This window comes from Cebus imitator, unplaced genomic scaffold, assembly GCF_001604975.1.
Source record: "Cebus imitator isolate Cc_AM_T3 unplaced genomic scaffold, Cebus_imitator-1.0 Scaffold365, whole genome shotgun sequence".
NCBI classification, from domain to species: Eukaryota; Metazoa; Chordata; class Mammalia; order Primates; family Cebidae; genus Cebus; species Cebus imitator.
Window position 1 is genome coordinate 2,094,541 of NW_016107680.1, and position 18,325 is coordinate 2,112,865.

General features: G+C 47.9%; 1 protein-coding gene across 2 annotated transcripts in view; it reads left to right on the forward strand.

The window, feature by feature from the left end:
- The window catches only part of FAM149A (family with sequence similarity 149 member A), a 64,576-nt gene that overhangs the window by 31,285 nt on the left and 14,966 nt on the right, over positions 1–18,325 (forward strand). The window contains exons 1-8 of one of the 2 annotated variants that reach the window (XM_037730833.1): positions 3,150–3,333; positions 7,994–8,104; positions 8,390–8,528; positions 10,930–11,072; positions 12,315–12,440; positions 13,133–13,303; positions 14,354–14,544; positions 15,976–16,130. In XM_037730833.1, coding sequence (XP_037586761.1) covers positions 10,987–11,072; positions 12,315–12,440; positions 13,133–13,303; positions 14,354–14,544; positions 15,976–16,130 — 729 coding nt within the window. In that variant the 5' untranslated portion in view covers positions 3,150–3,333; positions 7,994–8,104; positions 8,390–8,528; positions 10,930–10,986. Of the gene's footprint in view, positions 1–3,149; positions 3,334–7,993; positions 8,105–8,389; positions 8,529–10,929; positions 11,073–12,314; positions 12,441–13,132; positions 13,304–14,353; positions 14,545–15,975; positions 16,131–18,325 lie in introns of those variants that run through there. The other variant, XM_037730834.1, reaches the window with a different exon arrangement.

Genomic DNA, 18,325 nt, shown 5'->3' on the forward strand with positions numbered 1-18,325 from the left:
CTGCCCCTCCTGTCGGACAGGTGCCCTCTGCTGCCCCTCTTGCCGGACAGGTGCCCTCTGCTGCCCCTCCTGTCGGACAGGTGCCCTCTGCTGCCTCTCCTGTCGGACAGGTGCCCATTGCTGCTGTCCTGGCTCTGTCTCACCGTTGTCGGCTGGATGTGGGGAAGGTTGCCCTCTCTCTTTAGTTCACAGGCCTTCAGATGTAAAGGAAATACCCCAAGCAGAAGCCTTATCCATACGTGGAGGTGCTTTAGATGATGAAACTTCTAAGCATCTTGAGAGAGCTGGGTGTATCGTGCCTGTGGAGCGGTGTAAATGACGTGTGGCCAGAGGAGGGTTATGGCAGACTATAGACGGCCATGGGTTCTTCCCACTGTGAGGGGAGGGGGTCTGTTTTCCAACTCTTTCATTCTGGGACTGCTTTGATCATGGAGTACAGTGGAGGAGACACTGCCGGGTGCAGCCTTGAATAGAGCTGACAGCTCCTACCTTGCTTTCTTGGAGCCCTAAGCCGACATGTAGAAATCCTGACTATTTCACTGGAGGGGCAGCTTGGAGAAGTGTGGAGGCCACATGAGAGAGGGTCCCTCTGAGGCCATGCTTCTAGCCACTCCCCACTGTGTGGTGTAGACACGTGAGTGAAGCCTTCTCAGACCCTCCAGACCAGGCCACCCTCTACCTATATGCCACTGAGCGGCCCCACACGGAGCAGGAGAATCGCTCAACCTGCCGGAATTCCTGAATTCTGTGGCTCATGAGCATAGCAAAGTGGCTGTGGATTTAATCTACTACATTTGGGGTGATTTGTTACAGGATAATAGTTATCTGGGACATACTCACACCCATACATCCTAGCTGTGTGACCTTGAACATATTACTTAAAATCTCTGTCATCAGTATTTTCATCAACAAAATAGTGATAATAGTATCTGCCTACTATGGGTATTAAGTTATATATGTAAAATAATATATGTAAGAATATATGTAAAATAATATATGTAAGAATATATGTAAAGTAATATATGTAAGAATATATGTAAAATAATATATATAAAAGCAAAAGCAGCTGGCCTATGTTTGGATCTTAAATGACTTTGTGTTTGATTTTTACTTTTTTTTTGAGGCAGGGTCTTGCTCTGTTGGCCAGGCTGGTCTTGAACTCCTGGGTTCTAGTGATCCTTCCACCTTGGCCTCCCAAAACAACTGTGGTTACCTGTGTGAGCCATCGCACCAGGCTACTTTCTTTTGTACTACCTCCTGCCCCTGGCAATATAAGTAATATCAGCGGGTGGGGAGCCGGGGAGAGAGAGCATGGGGAGAAATGCCAGATATAGGTGATGGGGAGGAAGGCAGCAAATCACACTGCCATGTGTGTGCCTGTGCAATAATCTTGCATGTTCTTCACATGTACGCCAAAACCTAAAATGCAATTAAATTTAAAAAAAAGAAAAAAGAAACTATACACAATAATTATTTTAAAAAAGTAATAGCAGGGCAGGGTGGACTTCAGATACCATCAGTTTTCCTGATATGGATACACTTACACACATATCCCATATATACATGTATCAGGATTTAAAATCTCATTGACTTTATAATTTATAACCACTAAGCACTTTTATAAAAGTGGGGAGGATCCCAGTGTCCTTAGTTCAACAATGGATTACTGTTTTTTTCATTTGTTTGTCTTTGAGATGGAGTCTCCCTCTGTCACCCAGGCTGGAGTGCAATGGGCAATGGCACCATCTTGGCTAATGCAACCTCGGCCTCCTGGGTTGAAGTGATTCTTGTGCCTCAGCCTCCTGAGTAGCTGGGATTACAGGCACACACCACCACACCCAGCTAATTTTTATATTTCAGTAGAGACTGGGGTTTCGCCACGCTGGCTGGGCTGGTCTCGAACTCCTGATCTCAAGTGATCCACCCACCTCAGCCTCCCAAAGTGCTGGGATTACAGGCGTGAGCCACCCTGGCTGGACTACTGTTTTTGTTACTGGTAGTGGTTCCTTATCATGCTGGGGCGGTCCATCAGAAATAAACTGGGCTTTTTACTAAAAACTCAGACATGATTTACTTCTGTAAACGCAGGATATTGGGCAGCAGAAATAATTTGTACGTGTTGAAACTTAGATGGCCTCAGCTCTCAAAAGAGACTGGCTATGGCAGGACCGGGATGAAACGTGTACAGGCACTCAGTGAACTAACTGTCATTACTAAAATCCCTGTCGTGAACCCTTCTTAGACCCTGCAGACCAGACCACCCTCCACCTGTATACCACTGAGCGACCCCACGTAGAGCAGAAGAATCACTCCACCTGCCGGTATTCCTGAATTCTGTGTATTATAAGCATAACAAAATGACTTGATTACTTACATACGGGGTGGTTTGTTCTACGGGGAAAGGCATGCTTAGTGCAGTGCCCACCCTCTGAGACTAGGCTCAGAAAATGCAGTTCCCCTCCGGCCCTCACCCCTACCCCCCTTAGCATTTGAAAAGGACGGCTTGCCAGTTTCACCGGCTCACAGGAGAGCCCAGCTGCTCTGCTCCTGGTGTGATCCTGGGCCTCCAAAACGGAATCAAGCGCGCGTTAATAACGCAGGCAGAGGCCTGCTCCGGGCTGCGTGAGCCTGCAGGGCAGGACGGGCGGGGACGGGCCCCGTCTTGAGTGTGTCTGCCTAGATCTAGCGTTCCCGTTGGTGGGGTAACGGGGCTTGCATTGACCGGATCCAGGCTTCACTTTAAACTCAATGGCCCACTCCCCACCCCAGCCCGGCGTCCGCAGCCTTCGATGGGGGAGGGGGGGACCAGGCGAGATGGTCCTGTGGCTCTTCTTTCCTTCTTAATGGGTGAAATCCGATTTGGAAGAGGGAGGGGCAGCCAGCACCTGCCTGCATAGCCCCGGAGACCCGGAAGGCGTAGGGAGGCTGGGCTGTGCGCTGCGGGGCGGCCCTGGGTTGAGAAACCCGCCCGGCAGGGAGCCGGGGTGGGCGGCGCGGCCTGGATTAGCGGGTGGGCCGGGCCGGCGAGGGCGCAGCGCAGGGCGGAGGAGGCGGCGCCGCGCGCGGGCGTGGGGAGGATCTGGAGAGGGAAGGGGCGCGCGAGCCTCGCGGACCCCGGGCACGCCCGGGCCGCCTGAGCTGGGCCGGAGGCGCGGTGGGCGCAGGCTCGGGCGGGCGGGGAGCCCCGGCCCGGGGGTGGCGGGGGCCGCGGGCGCGCGTGACCAGCTGTCCGCGTGGGTCCCCCGCGCGCTGCCCCTCCCTGACGGTGCCCCAGCCTAGCGCGGGGCCCAGCGCGGGTTCCGCGAGCACAGGCCTGGGGCTGATCGTGATCGGGTGAGTCTCATCCGCAGCCGGGCTCGCCTTCCGGCTGCTCCGCGGGCGACGTGCGCGGTGTCCTCTGCCCGGGGCCGGCTGCGTCTGGCCCGGACTTCCCTGCGGGCACCCGGGAATCGTGCGGCCTTCCCCGGCACGGCTCACGCCAAAAGCACTCCTCCGTGGCCGCGGCCGCGCCTGGGACTTGCTGGTCTCGGTCAGGGGGGTGCGAGTGTGCGCGCTGAGGAGCGGCTTCCCATGGCCACCCTGGAGTGCCCGTGTGTGCCACCCTGGAGTGCCCGTGTGTGCCGCCCGGTCCAGAAAACCAGCCTGCACTTCAGAGTACAGTGCTTATGTCAACTTAGGAATAGAAAATTCTGAAAGCTGCTGTCAGTGTTTGACATTAGAATTTCTACAGAGCAGTGCGGCAGGGGTTTGTGGACCGTCAAGAAGCAACCTAAAAAAGTAACTCTCTCCCTGACAGCTGGAATGGAGCCATGGAGATTGGAACTCCCCCTTAACCTCCATGCCCTAGCAAATGAGTACAATATAGTTCAGTGCTGCACTTCAGTCCACCCCACGGAGCTCTGGGTCCTGTCCCCACGTCAGCAGCCTTGCTACATTTAAAGAGCATGGCCGGGAACTAGTGTAGAACCCGCATGTCTACATATTGCGTAATAGAAGTTTCGTAGACAGGCCACCTCATTCAAGTTTTCAGACCCTTGTAGGATGCATCTGGTAAGTTGTGTAGACTTTCTTAGACTGTGTAGGATATATACTAGTCCATAATTTACATGGGGATTAAAGAGGTTCAACATTATGCCTGGAGGAACTGTGCAGTTCTTGGTTAGAAAACAGAGAAACCAAAAGAACTGAAAGAAAATGTGACAGAAAAAGAAAAGAAAGGGATTTTCTAGGCTTTGCTCTTAATTCATGACGTTAGTCACTTGTGGTCCCGGAGAGACATGCAGCTCAGTGGCCTGGGCCCCGGAAGAAACTCCATCCCTATCTTCCTTGTGCTCGTGGGTGGTCATTGAGATATGGGCTTGAATTCCTGTTCGCCTAGTTTTTTGTGTGAATTCTGTGGTCAAGTTTGTATGTTGCTACACTGAACTCTGAAGCTCAAAAAATTGCTCAAAAGGAGACACAGAGGGGAAGGGCAGAGAAGAAAAGCGATGGAGAAATGGTATGGAAGCAGGGGAGGCGTTTTTTTTTTTTTTTTTTTGAGACGTAGTCTCACTCTTGTTGCCCAGGCCGGAGTGCAATGGCGCAATCTCGGCCCACCGCAACCTCTGCCTCCCGGGTTTAAGCGATTCTCCTGCCTCAGTCTCCCAAGAAGCTGGGCTACAGGCATGCACCACCATGCCTGGCTAATTTTTGTATTTTTAGTAGAGATGGGGTTTCTCCATGTTGGTCAGGCTCGTCTTGAACTCCCGACCTCAGGTGATCCGCCTGCCTCAGCCTTCCAAAGTGCCGGGATTACAGGCGTGAGCCACCGCGCCCTGCCGGAAGTAGGGGAGTTTTAAGGCATCCGATTTATAATAATCGGTGTGGCTGTTACCCAGCTTCCATTTCCCACTCCCCTGCATCCCAAGACGTCCTGGCCTCAGCTCCGCATCCAAGACAGTGGGAAGCCTGGTCCTGAAAAGGATATGCTGCGTTGTGAAGTGACACGAGTTCCTCTGTTCTGTAAATAATTTTCTTCTTAATTTGAAAAGACATTGCACCCTTTCCCCCGAAAAAGAGTGAATTTCCTAGAGGAAGAAATTATTCATTGAAAACAAAACAAACTGGCATGCGTCCCATTCTGAATTTAGCTCTGACTTTGCACAAAAGGCGGAGGAGGAGCTAGAAGCAGGAAAGGTGGTCTTGAGCAGAGCAGACGCCCCATTTGGAGGTGAAAACCACTGGGGGGGAACATCAGCTCCCAAAAGAAGAGCTGTGAGTTTTTAACTAGTAAAAAATGCAAAATTATCCAATAATGTCTTGAATCTGGGGAATATTTTCGTATCCAGTCACAATGTAATCCTATGTTTCAGGCATAAGTCTTCAGAGTAATTCTATAGTGAAAATGAATTCTGCATTTGAGTTGCTAATTTCATCTTTGCCTGTTGATTCTTTCAACAGAGGGCATCTTTTGTGTGATGAGCATGATTTCAGGTGCTTAGATTAAAAGATGAATAAGGTGTCAAGGTCACAGCAAAAAGTTAAAATGTGAAAAGAGCTGTATAACACAAAATGTTATGGGAGGCCCAAAGAAACAAGAACACAGCATCTTCATAGAGGAGCATGTGGAGATGATGACAGCAGTGAGAGGTCAGGTGCGGTGGCTCATGCCTGTAGTCCCAGCAGCTTTGGAGGCTGAGGCAGGAGGGTCACTTGAGCACAGGAATTCAAGATCAGACTGGGCAATATAGCGAGACCCCATCTCTACAAAACATTACAAAGCCAAGCGTGGTGGTAGACACCTGTAGTCCCAGCTACTGGGGAGGCTGAAGGTGGGAGGCTAACTTGAGGCCTGCAGGTTGAGCCGTGATCCTGCCACTGCCCTCTAGCCTGGGCAGCACAGCAAGACCCTGCGTGAAATAACAGTAATAATAATCTAACAATAATAGCAGTGAGCAAGTAAACCTGCTTTATCCAGCACTGATTAAATACTTCATATACTTTGTCTGCAGATGTGGACACTGTGCTCAGGAGAGGAAAAGTGACTTGCTTGAAGCCTCAGTGGCAGAGCAAATTTGAACCCCCTATGATTGTTCTACAGATGTGTGTCATAAAAGAACAATGTTTTAGTTAGTTCATCATGTGGAATTTTAAAATTCTTTCTCAATCATATGTTAACTCATACGCCAGTATGTTTTTCTTAGTGCCAAACAAATCTGTTTGATGTAATTTTTAGTTGATTGTTATGTTATTAGTATTTGTTTATTGAGTCACATGTAAGCAAGAAATAATTAATGGCTTGAAAGCAACTGAAGAGGGCTAAAGGTAAAACGGTTTGTCATCATCAAGCTTGTTCTGTGTTCTTTTCTCTGGTGACCTTTCACACCTTTATTCTCAGAGTTACCTGGTTGTACTTAAGATATATAAGCAATAAGGAGAAGAAAAAACATCATATAATTCTATTATTCTCTCTTGCTCTTGCACAAGGCACATCTATGGAAGGCAGAGGCCCTTGCTAATCTGTACATGGTAATAAATTTATTTTAAGAAATTCCCTTTGTTGGCTGGGCGTGGCGGCTCACGCCTGTAATCCCAGTACTTTGGGAGGCCAAGGCAGATGTATCACTTGAGGTTAAGAGTTTGAGACCAGCCTGACCAACATGGCGAAACCCCGTCTCTACTACAAATACAAAAATTAGCTGGGTGTGGTGGCAGGTGCCTGTAGTCCCAGCTACTCAGGAGGCTGAGGCAGGAGAATTGCATGAACCCAGGAGGCAGAGGTTGCAGTGAGTGGAGATCAGTTAGGCATCATTATAATTGAAAGCAAAAGCAAACTTTAAAAAAATGCATGCTTGGGTGGTGTCCTTATTAGAAATATTAAAAGTTGAAGTTTTTCCTGATTCATTACCATATCTTATGTTAATATATGTTTTATTTGTAAGGGAAAATAAGATTTCTATTAAAGAACAGAAGTTGTTATTAAACATTAGGAAGATATTTTGACTAGAGGAAGTAAATGTTTTAAGCGGTTCATTGAAAGGACATTTCAATGATTAACAGGAGCTGTGCTATACCAGTTAGGCTTAATCGTTTATTTAACATCTAGATATTAAATGGGGAACTAAAACAGAAGAAATACCTTTTATTTGGAAATAACAAACAGCAATGCTAAATTAAAGTGAGTTAGATGTCTGTGAGGCTTCTAGGTGACTTGAAAGAATTTGATGTTTCTTAGTTAACATGGGATTAATGATTTTTTTACTGGAGGGCCTGTTGGGTTTTGCAAGTATAAGGGGCCTGGTCAAGGGACAACTGGGACCTGAAACTCCTGAAATACTGTGAACTGTCTCGGGGCAACTTTCACTTATCTGGCTAAGTCACAAAAAGCTGATGTTGTTTTTAGTTCACATAAAGGTGCACGTAGGCTAATGGAAACCTTGATTTTAAGACAAATAAAAAAATGGACTGGGACAAGCGGCTAAAGCCTGTAATCCCAGCAGTTTGGGAAGCCAAGGCAGGCAGATCACGAGGTCAGGAGTTCGGGACCAGCCTGGCCAACATGGTGAAACCCCATCACTACTAAATAAACAAAAAAAAAAAAAAAAAAAAATTAGCCGGTCATGGTAGTGGGCACTTGTCATCCCAGCTCCTCAGGAGGCTGAGGCAGGAGAATCGCTTGAACCCAGGAGGTGGACGTTGCAGTGGCCTGAGATTATGCCACTGCACTCCAGCCTGGGCAACAGGGCGAGACTCCGTCTCAGAAAAATAGAGAAAGAAAAGAAAAAGAAAAATGACAAGGCCCTAAGCCTCAGGTTCTTGAGGATGTGGTGTGTGTGTGTGTGTGTGTGTGTGTGTGTGTGTATGTGTGTGCACACAAACTTATGCACAGGTGGGTTTGGAGGAATGTGGCAGAGGAAGAGGAGGAACTGTATACAAAAAGGAAATTTAAAAGTCTTAATGAGTAAAACTATATTATTACACTAGGGAGACTTTTCATGTTTTGTTTTATTTCCAGAAGAGGACTGTCAGAAGGATGTAGAAGGCCCAGTTTTTCTGTGAGAAGCAAAGATCTTTTACCTACACATTTTACAAGACATGTGCAGAAAGCCATTGATAAATATACCTGGTAATAATTCATCTTGTTCATTGCTTCAGATTGCAAAACCACAAGATGCCCGTAACCAATGTGGGAAGCAAAATCAGTGATTAGATACATTTCTAAAAGTGAAATGCAATTTTATTGTTAGCCTAGTGTAAACGTCACACTGTAAAAATACTTCGAAATTAGTCTACTGTGAAATTAACAAATACATTTAATGAAAGAGCAAGCAGCCTCAGAGAAGTGAGGCCACTGTAGCAGTCCGGGCCCTTCCAGTAACTGTGATTTCTTTGCCTGTGTTCAATCCCGCAGTGAGTCCCCACCATCGTTTTCCTCCAGCGGAAGCTCCACACCCACGGGAGGCCACACCTCTTGGTCTGGATCAGCCACGCAGAGCTCCACCACCGGCTCGTCCACGGAGAGGGGATCCCTTTATTCCTGGAGAGATGACGTAGGTCTTGGAATATTTTGGATCATCTTGTAATTACAATTTATAGTGGAGAATTGCTTCCTTAAGTTCAATTTGTTTTACCAATTATAAACACACGGCCTACTGCATACATACATGTACATACGTATGCAAGCATGTACATGTTACATGTGAAAATAACAGATCGCCAACTATGGAGAAAAGTAAAACTCGTGATCTCCTGGCCCCATCTTAGCTGCCGGCAGCCTTCTTGTTTCCAACCTGCAGCCAGCTCTCCGGTGTGTTCCCTGGGACTTCTTAGGTGGTATCCATGGCCAGAAATTCAGGACAAACCCTGACAACTAAATACTTGAATAAGCAAAACTGTTGGAAAAGTAAAAGTTGTGATAGTCGCTAAGATTAGAGACCCCCCCCCCCCACCTCACATCGCCAATATTCCCAGTCAGATATTTTGCCTTCACCTCGTGCCCCTGGGAGAGTCGTTGCCTCCACGGCTCAGCTCAGCTTGCTCAGGAACTCAGTGGCTCCACTATCTTCTCCCTCCAAGGGTCTCCGAGAATCCCAGGACACAGGCTTCTGTAACGCCCACCTGGCTACAGCACCTCGGGTGTTCTGTTTTACCTCGTTTGTGCTGTTTTTCTTTCCTTCCTTTTCTTTTCTTCTTCTTCTTTTTTTTTTGACAGAATCTTGCTCTGTTGCCCAGGATGGAGTACAGTGACATGATCTCCAGGATGGAGGTTCACTGCACCCTCCGCCTTCCTGGTTCAAGCGATTCTCCTGCCTCAGCCTCCCGAGTAGCTGGTTTTACAGGTGCGCGCCACCATGCCCACCTAATTTTTGTATTTTTAGTAGAGACGGGGATCTCACCATGTTGGCCAGGCTTGTTTCCAACTCCTGACCTCAGGTGATCCTCCTGCCTTGGCCTCTTAAAGTGTTGGGATTATAGGTGTGAGCCACTGTGGCTGGCCTCTTTGCTTTCTTTAAAAGTGATTCTCCACTCCCATAGCGCACGTGAATCCGCTTTTGCCTGCAGCTGTACAGCTGTGATTCTCAGGGGAGCTGGCAGTGGAGGGGCACCAAAGGGGTCTGGAAGGGACCCAGCTCAGCACTGCTTGGAGGACCTTTCATGCATGCGCCTCCCTCACTTGGGGCAGCTGCCTCCGTCCTCACCCTGACGCCCACTCCCCGCCGCCCCTCAAGCCTACCTTTCTTGGAAGACGGCTGACACCACTGCTTCATTCTGCCTAAATCCTAGGATTCTTTTAGTGCAACATTTAATGGAATTACCAGGGAAATTCATATAAATTCCATTTATAGAATTAAAAATACTCCAGACCCAGCCCCTATAATTGCTTTTCATTTTAATTTTTAAAAATGTGTTTACTTATTGATGGAAAATATTTGCAAAAGGAACAGAATGCAGAAGGGCAGAGAAATGAAACGGAGCCCTCTCCCATGCCCCAGCCACCCAGGCTCCTCCTAGGAGATAAATATTATTATTAATTTTCCTTTTATTTGTATTTTAAAAGAAATAATTCAACTTCCCTGTAATCTGGGAATCTGATTTATTATCAGTTTGAGAGAGGAATTAACGCAGAAAATAACAAATAGCATTCTATGAAAATCAACCTGGACTGACCGTCTGCGGACAGGTGTGTCTGACTGAGTCCACAGTTTTCCTGTGAATTGTGGAAATTCCTGTGCTCCTGGAAACCCACATGGCGGGGATCTCCCCTTGGCTTTGAGCTCTAGGAGAGTTGCCTCCCAGATGAGACCATCTAGGAAGGATGAGAGGTTCTCTCATCTCCAGTTCCCTGCAGCCAAGTGCAAGAATCTCCGAAAGCCAGAGGAAAAATCAATACTCAGGTCTCACCCTACTAACCGGACTTCTTAGGATAACTAAGGATTTTTTTAAAAGTTTTTCCAGTTCATTGATTTGAGGAGGTTAATGGCCCTTTCTACAAAAGTAATTTCCTTGTCTGTGGTATCACCAGAAGAAAAAAATCTTGTATTTTTCAGGTGTGCTTAGGTGTGTCAGGCACAGCTCTGTGAGGGACACGTGGCTGCATGTGTGCGCACAGACACACAGATCTGGGCGTGTGTGTGTATCCACACCGATGTCTATGGCATGTGAATACCTCCACCTATACCTGCATCTGTGCGAAATCTCGAGTCTCATAACTCCTGTGGTAGAAGTTTTCTCTATTTAACAGTAAAAGAATCTAGGCTCAGAATGAGATGGGATTTCTCAGAAAGGCCACAGCTGGAGCAGGGCTGTGTCTGACTGCAAAGCCACCTTCTTTTTACCATGTGATGCACCTGCCTACATAGTGGGTCCCATTAAACATATAAGTAGCACTGACCAAGAAGGCCGAGCTTCTGTGACGTTTAGTGTTATAACTAATGTGCATTTCTGCTTCAGGAATTTGATGAAGCCAGCGCACAGACCGTGCAGCGGTTACTCTGGGAGGTGGAGGAAATGCTGTTTGAAGGCAAAGTGAACCCTCAGACCCAGAGTCTGCTGGCCGAATGCGGGGAGTGGACAAGAAGATCCCTCCATTTGAGGTGGGGTCTGGTTGGTGGAAGTTCTCTGGGGCAGGTTTTCGAAGCGCCTACCCCGAGCTGCCTTGAAACAAGCAGTACATTTGGACTGAACGCACCTGCCCAGCCAGAGTATGGACGCAGAGCGCAGTCCTTCACTGAGAGGTCACTTCCCCTGTTATGGTGTCTGAGGAAATACTGAGACATTCCAATACTCATGCACCTTTTAATTTGCGAGAAGCAAATTCAGCGCATCCTGAGAAGGGCATCATGTAATGATTGCAGGAATGGTGGAGGCCACCTCTTACCTTCAGATTCACTATGTGTGAGCAGCACGTGCCTGTCTTCATCCCAGAACACAGCGAGGGCGGGCAGTGATTATCGCTGGACAGCTGGTCAGATGCGTCTTCCCATCTCACCCCATGATGTAGGGAGGATCACGTACTATTTATTTTTATCAAAGATGGAGAATGTGGATTGGGAATGAAGGCAAGCTTTTCTTTCAGTCACTCAGCCAACTTCCTGGGGGACAGTTTATCAAAGTTACCTGAGTCCCTCTAGATTCTATCAGGGGAGGATGAGTTAGAACATTCATGTAAAGGTGGCTGGATTTTCTGCTTACCTCGACTAGGTAACTTTTACAGAAATCTTGACCAACTAGGGCTTTTTTTCTTTTTTATCCTTAATAAGCCACCTTCCGAAAAGCGTACGATGTGCCCACTAGATACCAATTGTGGACACTCACTTTCCTGGGTATGGTCACTCACCGAAAACTCAGGGGCTCACACTCATTCCTGTCACTGCCATCTTACATCACTGATAGAAATGGAGGGAAGGTGGAAAAGGAGAGACTGCCGGTGCATCAGCCCAGTGTGCATATTTATGTATTTTTATTGTTGTGTTTGTGTTGAGCTGTGTACTAATGTGTATGGAGAGCTTCTGTGTGCCCGGTGTGGCCTTAGACACCTGAGTCTGTCAGACATGATCAGCCCTGCAAGGTAACCATTGTCTCCTGTTTTGCAAAGGAAGGACAGAAAATCAAATCAGCCTGAGAACCTTGCCTGAGACTGAGTCAGTGGAAGAACAGTCTGGCCTAAACTCTCAAAGCCACACTCTTCTGTGATGCATGATGCTTCCCACGCACCCATACATACCTTATCATATCATACACACGCCTGCAAAATCATTGTCTCCTACTTTTAAAATCCCAAAACGTTTTCCCTTCGTCTGATCCAAAATGTGAGCCGCTTCTCTTTTACCTTGCAGAGTATTAGGAAGACAACTGATCCTGCCCACTGACGAGGGCGTCCAGCATTTCCAGGGCAGCGCTCCCGGCTCCGCGGTCCACAGACCCCCACTCAGTGCCTGCAGACACAGCAGCAACATCAGAGAGTATGTTCCGATAAGCTACTCTCAAAAAGTATTGTTAGCTGTATCTTAGTTACACTTTTACATGTTTATCTCATCCACAAGGCCCGGTACCACCCGGTTTGGAAATGTAGATTGTAATGAAGGGCAGGTACAGAGAACGGTTTTTACAAGATGCTTTTGATTCTGAATTGACAACAGGTGTATGTGTGTGTGTATACACATAGATGTGTAAAATATATCTGGAGTGCACATGCACACATGTGGTAGTCACCTTCCACGTGTGTCCAAAGGCGCTGTGACAGGCGGACTGGACACAGCCTGGAAGCCGCCCCGCTGTGATGGGTTGTAAGCTGCAGGCAGTGGCAGCAGGAGATAGGAAGCTCTGTCCTGCCATCTGCTCACTAGCAGATTTTGATGACTCTCTTTGTCCATTCACACATAGTTGGTGTGCTGTGACACAATGTGATCCCTTCACTGCAGCCAAAGAGGGTATGAACTTACAGAATACTTTCGGCTTTTAGAAGCCCTTAATATTTTTAGTGATTTCTGTATTCAAGTGTTTTTAAGGATTTGAGGTTTTTTCCAATGTAATAATCAACAGTTTTGGGGGGATTCTGTACTTTACAGATAATTTAAAGTTTCGCCATAATCATTTAAGCATTGCACTCTTGGTATTGTATCAACTCCATGGAGAACCTGTTTTCCTCCCATAGGTTGTGCATTTCTGGCTCTCAGTTAGTCCCAGCGACGCCCTCAGCCTCTGCCCTGCCGGGCCCTCATGGTACAGGGATTGCTGACCTAGCAGTGCATTCATCGCTGGAAGAAGAGGTCTACCTTGTGGATGGAAAGATCGAAGAGTATTTTGCTTTTGACAGAAAAGAGAGGTAAATAGGGTCTTACTCGACATTGACCTCCTAAAATAAGATGCATTTATTTGACATTTATTGTTATTGTAGGCTCTTTTAGTGTTTTATTTTTTTCTCACCCAAAAGATTTCTATTCTTTGGAGAGTAATGACTCCCTAGAGCTTTGATTCCTAGCAGGAGGTGCACGTGTGGGAACGGTGAAGCGCGTGTTCAGCATGCTTGTGCAAGCAGAGAAGGCTCCCCGCAGCCCTGGTCCTGGGAGCTCCAGCTTCCCTATCACTGGCTGCCCGAAACGGCCCAAGCAGCGTTCCCACCTCTGCACTAAATGTGTGTTTTGTTCCTAATCAAAAACTACAAATATTACCTGATAAAAATTTGCCTCATGATTGAAAATTGAAACATGATAAGTCACACTGATAAAACAAGTCTTAACAACTGTAAAAAGACTGAAATCAAGCATCTTTTTTGACCTCTGTGGTATGAACCTGAAAGTCGATAACAGGAAGAAAACCGGAAAAGTCACAAATAAATATATGTAAACTAAACAACCAGTGAGGAGGGCAAAGAAGAAATCAAAAGGGAAATTGGAAAACACATTGACTATTAAAATGGAAACATGGCATATTACAACCAGACTTACGGGATGCAATAGAAGCAGCTCTAGGAGGGAAGCTGATGGCAGTAAATGCCTACATTAAGAAAAGAGAGAGCTCAAACCGACAACCTAACTTTACACCTGAAGGAATGAGAAAAAGAGCAGACCAAGCCCAAACTTAGTAGAAGGAAGGAAGTGACAAAGATCTGAGCCGAAATAAATGAAAAGAGACTAGAAAAAAAGAAAGATCAGTGAAACCGAGCGTCAGTGTTTGGTTTGGCTTCGTTTTCCCGCCCGGTTTTATTCATGTGTAATTGACAAGAATTATATATGCTACAAAAGAATGATGCTGTTTAACCAAGAATATGCGTATTAATACATGTATAAATGTACATACATGGATGTGTGTAGATAGAATTATTTTAACTCTAAGCATAGATATTTTAGTAATTGGAGTGGGTCTTTATCCTTAGTGATGACAACGGTCTTGAACAAAAACCAGCTCAGCTCGGTAGGAAATGGCGCAAACTCGGACTTCCTCCTGTTTCGCCTCGTGACTGTGTCAAAGATGCCGTGACAGCAGAAGTGTTTGATCACGTCTGGACAAATGTGGTAGAACTTGTGCGAGAGCTGATTAGAAAACACTGGGAAACTACACTCACAGGTACTTACGTGCAGAATTCGGCTTAATAAAAAGAGAAACAAAATCCCTGCCCCTCAGCCCTGCGCCCCTGCTCCTCAGCGTGGCCATACCTAGAACATGGTCAGTGAGAAGACAAGTGGGTGTTCTGACTTTACTCACGAGTGATCTTCAGTCCCTTCAAAAAGGACGCTATTGTTTTTTGCATTATAAAAAATAATGCAGTGCTGGCTGGGCGTGGTGGCTCACGCCTGTAATCTCAGCACTTTGGGAGACCGAGGCAGGTAGATCACCTGAGATCAGGAGTTCGAGACCAGCCTGGCCAACATGGTGAAACTGTCTCTACTAACAATACAAAAACTAGCCGGGTGTGGTGGTGCATGCCTGTAATCCCGGCTACTTGGGAGGCTGAGGCAGGAGAATTGCTTGAACCCGGGAGGCAGAAGTTGCAGTGAGCCAAGATTGTGCCGTTGCACTCCAGCCTGGGCAACAAGAGAAAAACTCCATCTCAAAAACAAACAAACAAACAAACAAACAAAAAACAATGCAGGCAGGCATGGTGACTCACACCTATAATTACAAAACTTTGGGAGACCAAGACAGGAGAATTGCTTGAAGCCAGAGGTTCAAGGCCAGCTTGGGCAACATAGCAACACCCCATCTCTTCAGAAAATACAAATGAAAAGTTAGCCAGGTGTGGTGGCACATGCCTGCAGGCCTAGCTACTCAGGAGGCTGAGATGGGAGGACCCCTTGAGCTCAGGAATTCGATGTTAAAAGTCAGCTCTGATCATGCCACTGCACCCCATCCTGGGCAACAAAGTGAAACCATTTTCCCCAACAAAATAACAATGTGTATGATTGCAGTCTGGAAAACACAAAGAAATACACAAGAACAAGGCTGGAAGTCACTTTTTTTGTTACAGTAAAAAAAAAAAAAATTAATCGTTAATAATGAGATATTTGTATTTAATTATTCATGACATCATCTGTCATGTAACAAATGTAAATATAGCTAATTGAATAATCCCTTAGTTGTCTTGTTTCAACATATAAAATGTTCTCTAAACTTAACATTGAACAGAAACAAATCATAAAAATGTCGGTAATGGACACTAATGACTAGTTTTATTCATCAGTTTGTACAATAAGGCCATAATCCTGTTAACCTAAATCCTGTTCTTTTTCTGGTATTTAAGGGACTGGTTGGGCTTTATCACGTGCTGAGACTCTTAGTGCCCCCTGTATAATCTGTTTCTCCACGTCCCACTGTGACTCCAGTCACAGCAGTGGGTTGCTCCATGGGGGTCTCTGCCCTCCGTAGCAATGAGCGTAGTGGGCATAGCATGGACTTGTGGTAGCTCAAGAACAAATATTCTCAATTAAGAGTGAATTCTCAGCATTTGTGTTAGATGATCTGATGTCTCTGGGAATATTGATTCTTCTGTTGACACAGCAGGGGAAAAGCAGAGAGAAAAACTGAAAGTCGTTGGAAACAGATTTCCACATGCCCTCGCTCCACGTGCTCGGGCTGATGGAGCCAGTGGCCCCGGGTCTGGAAGCTCTGCAGCTCGCTGTGTCTCCCTGGCTTCTCATCTGAACCCGCGCCAGGTGGGTGTTTTCACACCTCTCTCTCTCTCTCGCCTTCAGTCTGTGTGTCCCTCGCCTCCGTTTGTCAAGAGCGTTGTTCTATTAAACTGTAGTATTGAGATATTTGGGGCTGCCTTCCACTCCGCCTGCAGCGGGGGCCATGCAGGCTTTCCATGGCAACTTAAAAAGAAACCGCAGTATCGCAGTGCCCAGAATGCTTGATGCCCTGCCCACGAAGGAGGAGGATGTCCTCAGGTTCCTGGCAGTAAGAGCCCACGCAGGCGGCACTGCCCTTGGCTTCCTGATAGAGAAGTACATCCACAAAAGGAATAGCGATGGCATCTCCGTCATCAATCTGAAAGGACCTGAGAGAAGCCGCTGGTGGCAACTCGTGCCATTCTTGTTGTTGAAAGCCCTGCTGATGTCCCTGTCATGTGCTCCAGGAATACTGGCCGGCGGGCTGTGCTGAGGTTCACTGCCGCCACCAGAGCCAGTCCCACTGCTGCCTGCTTCACTCCTGGGACCTTCGCTCGCCAGATCCAGGCAGCCTTTCAGGAGCCGTGTCTGCTGGTGTTACTGATCCCAGAACAACCGCCAGCCTGTCACAGAGCCGTCCTCGGCTAGCCCACCTCCCATTGCTCTGTGGAGCACAGATTCTCCTCGCTGCTGTGTGGAAGCTGCCATGCCCTGCAACACGGGAGCTCACTCAGTGGGCCTGAAGGGTGGCTGCTGGTTCAGGAAGTTCTGAGCATGTGTGGCACCGTTCCCCAGGAACACCCATGGGAGGTCATGCCTGACCTCTGCTTCTGCAGAGACCCTGTTTCAGATTGAGAGGGAAGAGCAGCCTGCTGCTGATGAAGCTGGCCGACCTGGGGTTTCAGGGGTATGGACTGCCCCAGTGCCGGCTGAGTACTGCCGCCCAGACAGACGCCAGACCCAGCTCCTGTGTGCACTAACCCTCAGCCTGGGGGTGCAGACCCAGCCCCTGCGCACACTACAGCTCAGCCTGGGGGTGCAGGCCCAGCCCCTGCATGCACACTACTGCTCAGCCTGGGGGTGCAGGCCCAGCCCCTGTGCACACGACAGCTCAGCCTGGGGGTGCCGACCCAGCCCCTGCACACTACAGCTCAGCCTGGGGGTGCAGGCCCAGCCCCTGTATGCACACTACTGCTCAGCCTGGGGGTGCAGACCCAGCCCTGCACACTACAGCTCAGCCTGGGGGTGCAGACCCAGCCCCTGCACACTACAGCTCAGCCTGGGGGTGCAGACCCAGCCCTGCACACTACAGCTCAGCCCGGGGGTGCCAACCCAGCCCCTGTGCACACCACAGCTCAGCCTAGGGGTGCAGACCCAGCCCTTATGCACACAACTGCTCAGCCTGAAGCTGTAGATGGCCCTGGAGGTGCAGGGGCCTGCCGTGCTGGCTCAGCAAGTCTCTGCTGCAGACTGGAGCGCCCAGCCTGCCGGGGGGCCTGTTCTGCACCTCCCAATGCTCAGGCCGGTGAATGAGGAGGATCAACTCTCAAGCTGTTCTTCCACAGGCCACCAGCAAGACGGAAATAGGGTGATGGAAAATAAACCTCAGTTTCTATTTAAAACAATGGTATTTGGGTCTGTTTGCAATGTGATTATGTCGTGAAGTTACACAAAATGACCATGTGGCACTGCTCTGAGATGTGAATCTGGTTTCTACCTTTTGGGAGATAAAAAAAATGCTTTCCCCCTGACATTTCCAGCCAGTTTGAAAATGATAAATGTTCTCCCTTCTTTCTACCAAAGTGATAGAAGACTCAATGAGTGTACAGCCAGTTCTCGACTTACGACCACGATTGGGACCGCGGACCGGTCGTAACACAATTTAGTCGTAAGTTGAGTAGGTTATATGTACAGTTGAAATGGTGCACGCGGAGATGGTAGTGCTGCCGGAAGCTGGTCCGCACTGTCGTCCACCCAGCTGGGCAACGTTTGCGCTGCCAGACGCGGAGCAGTCGTGGCTAGCGATAGTGGTTGTAAAGTCGAATGGTCGTAAGTTGCATAGGTCGTAAGTCCATCAATACCTGTACATTGGGCTTACTCAGCATTTATCGTCTGCACTTGAGGCGTTTTGAGGAGATACACAGGTGAATCAAGCAGTCCCTGAACTAGTGACCCAAAAGCTCTGACCCAGGGGCAGGTGTAAGACATTCTGTGAGGGTCGTGCAGAAGAAAAGAGCCTT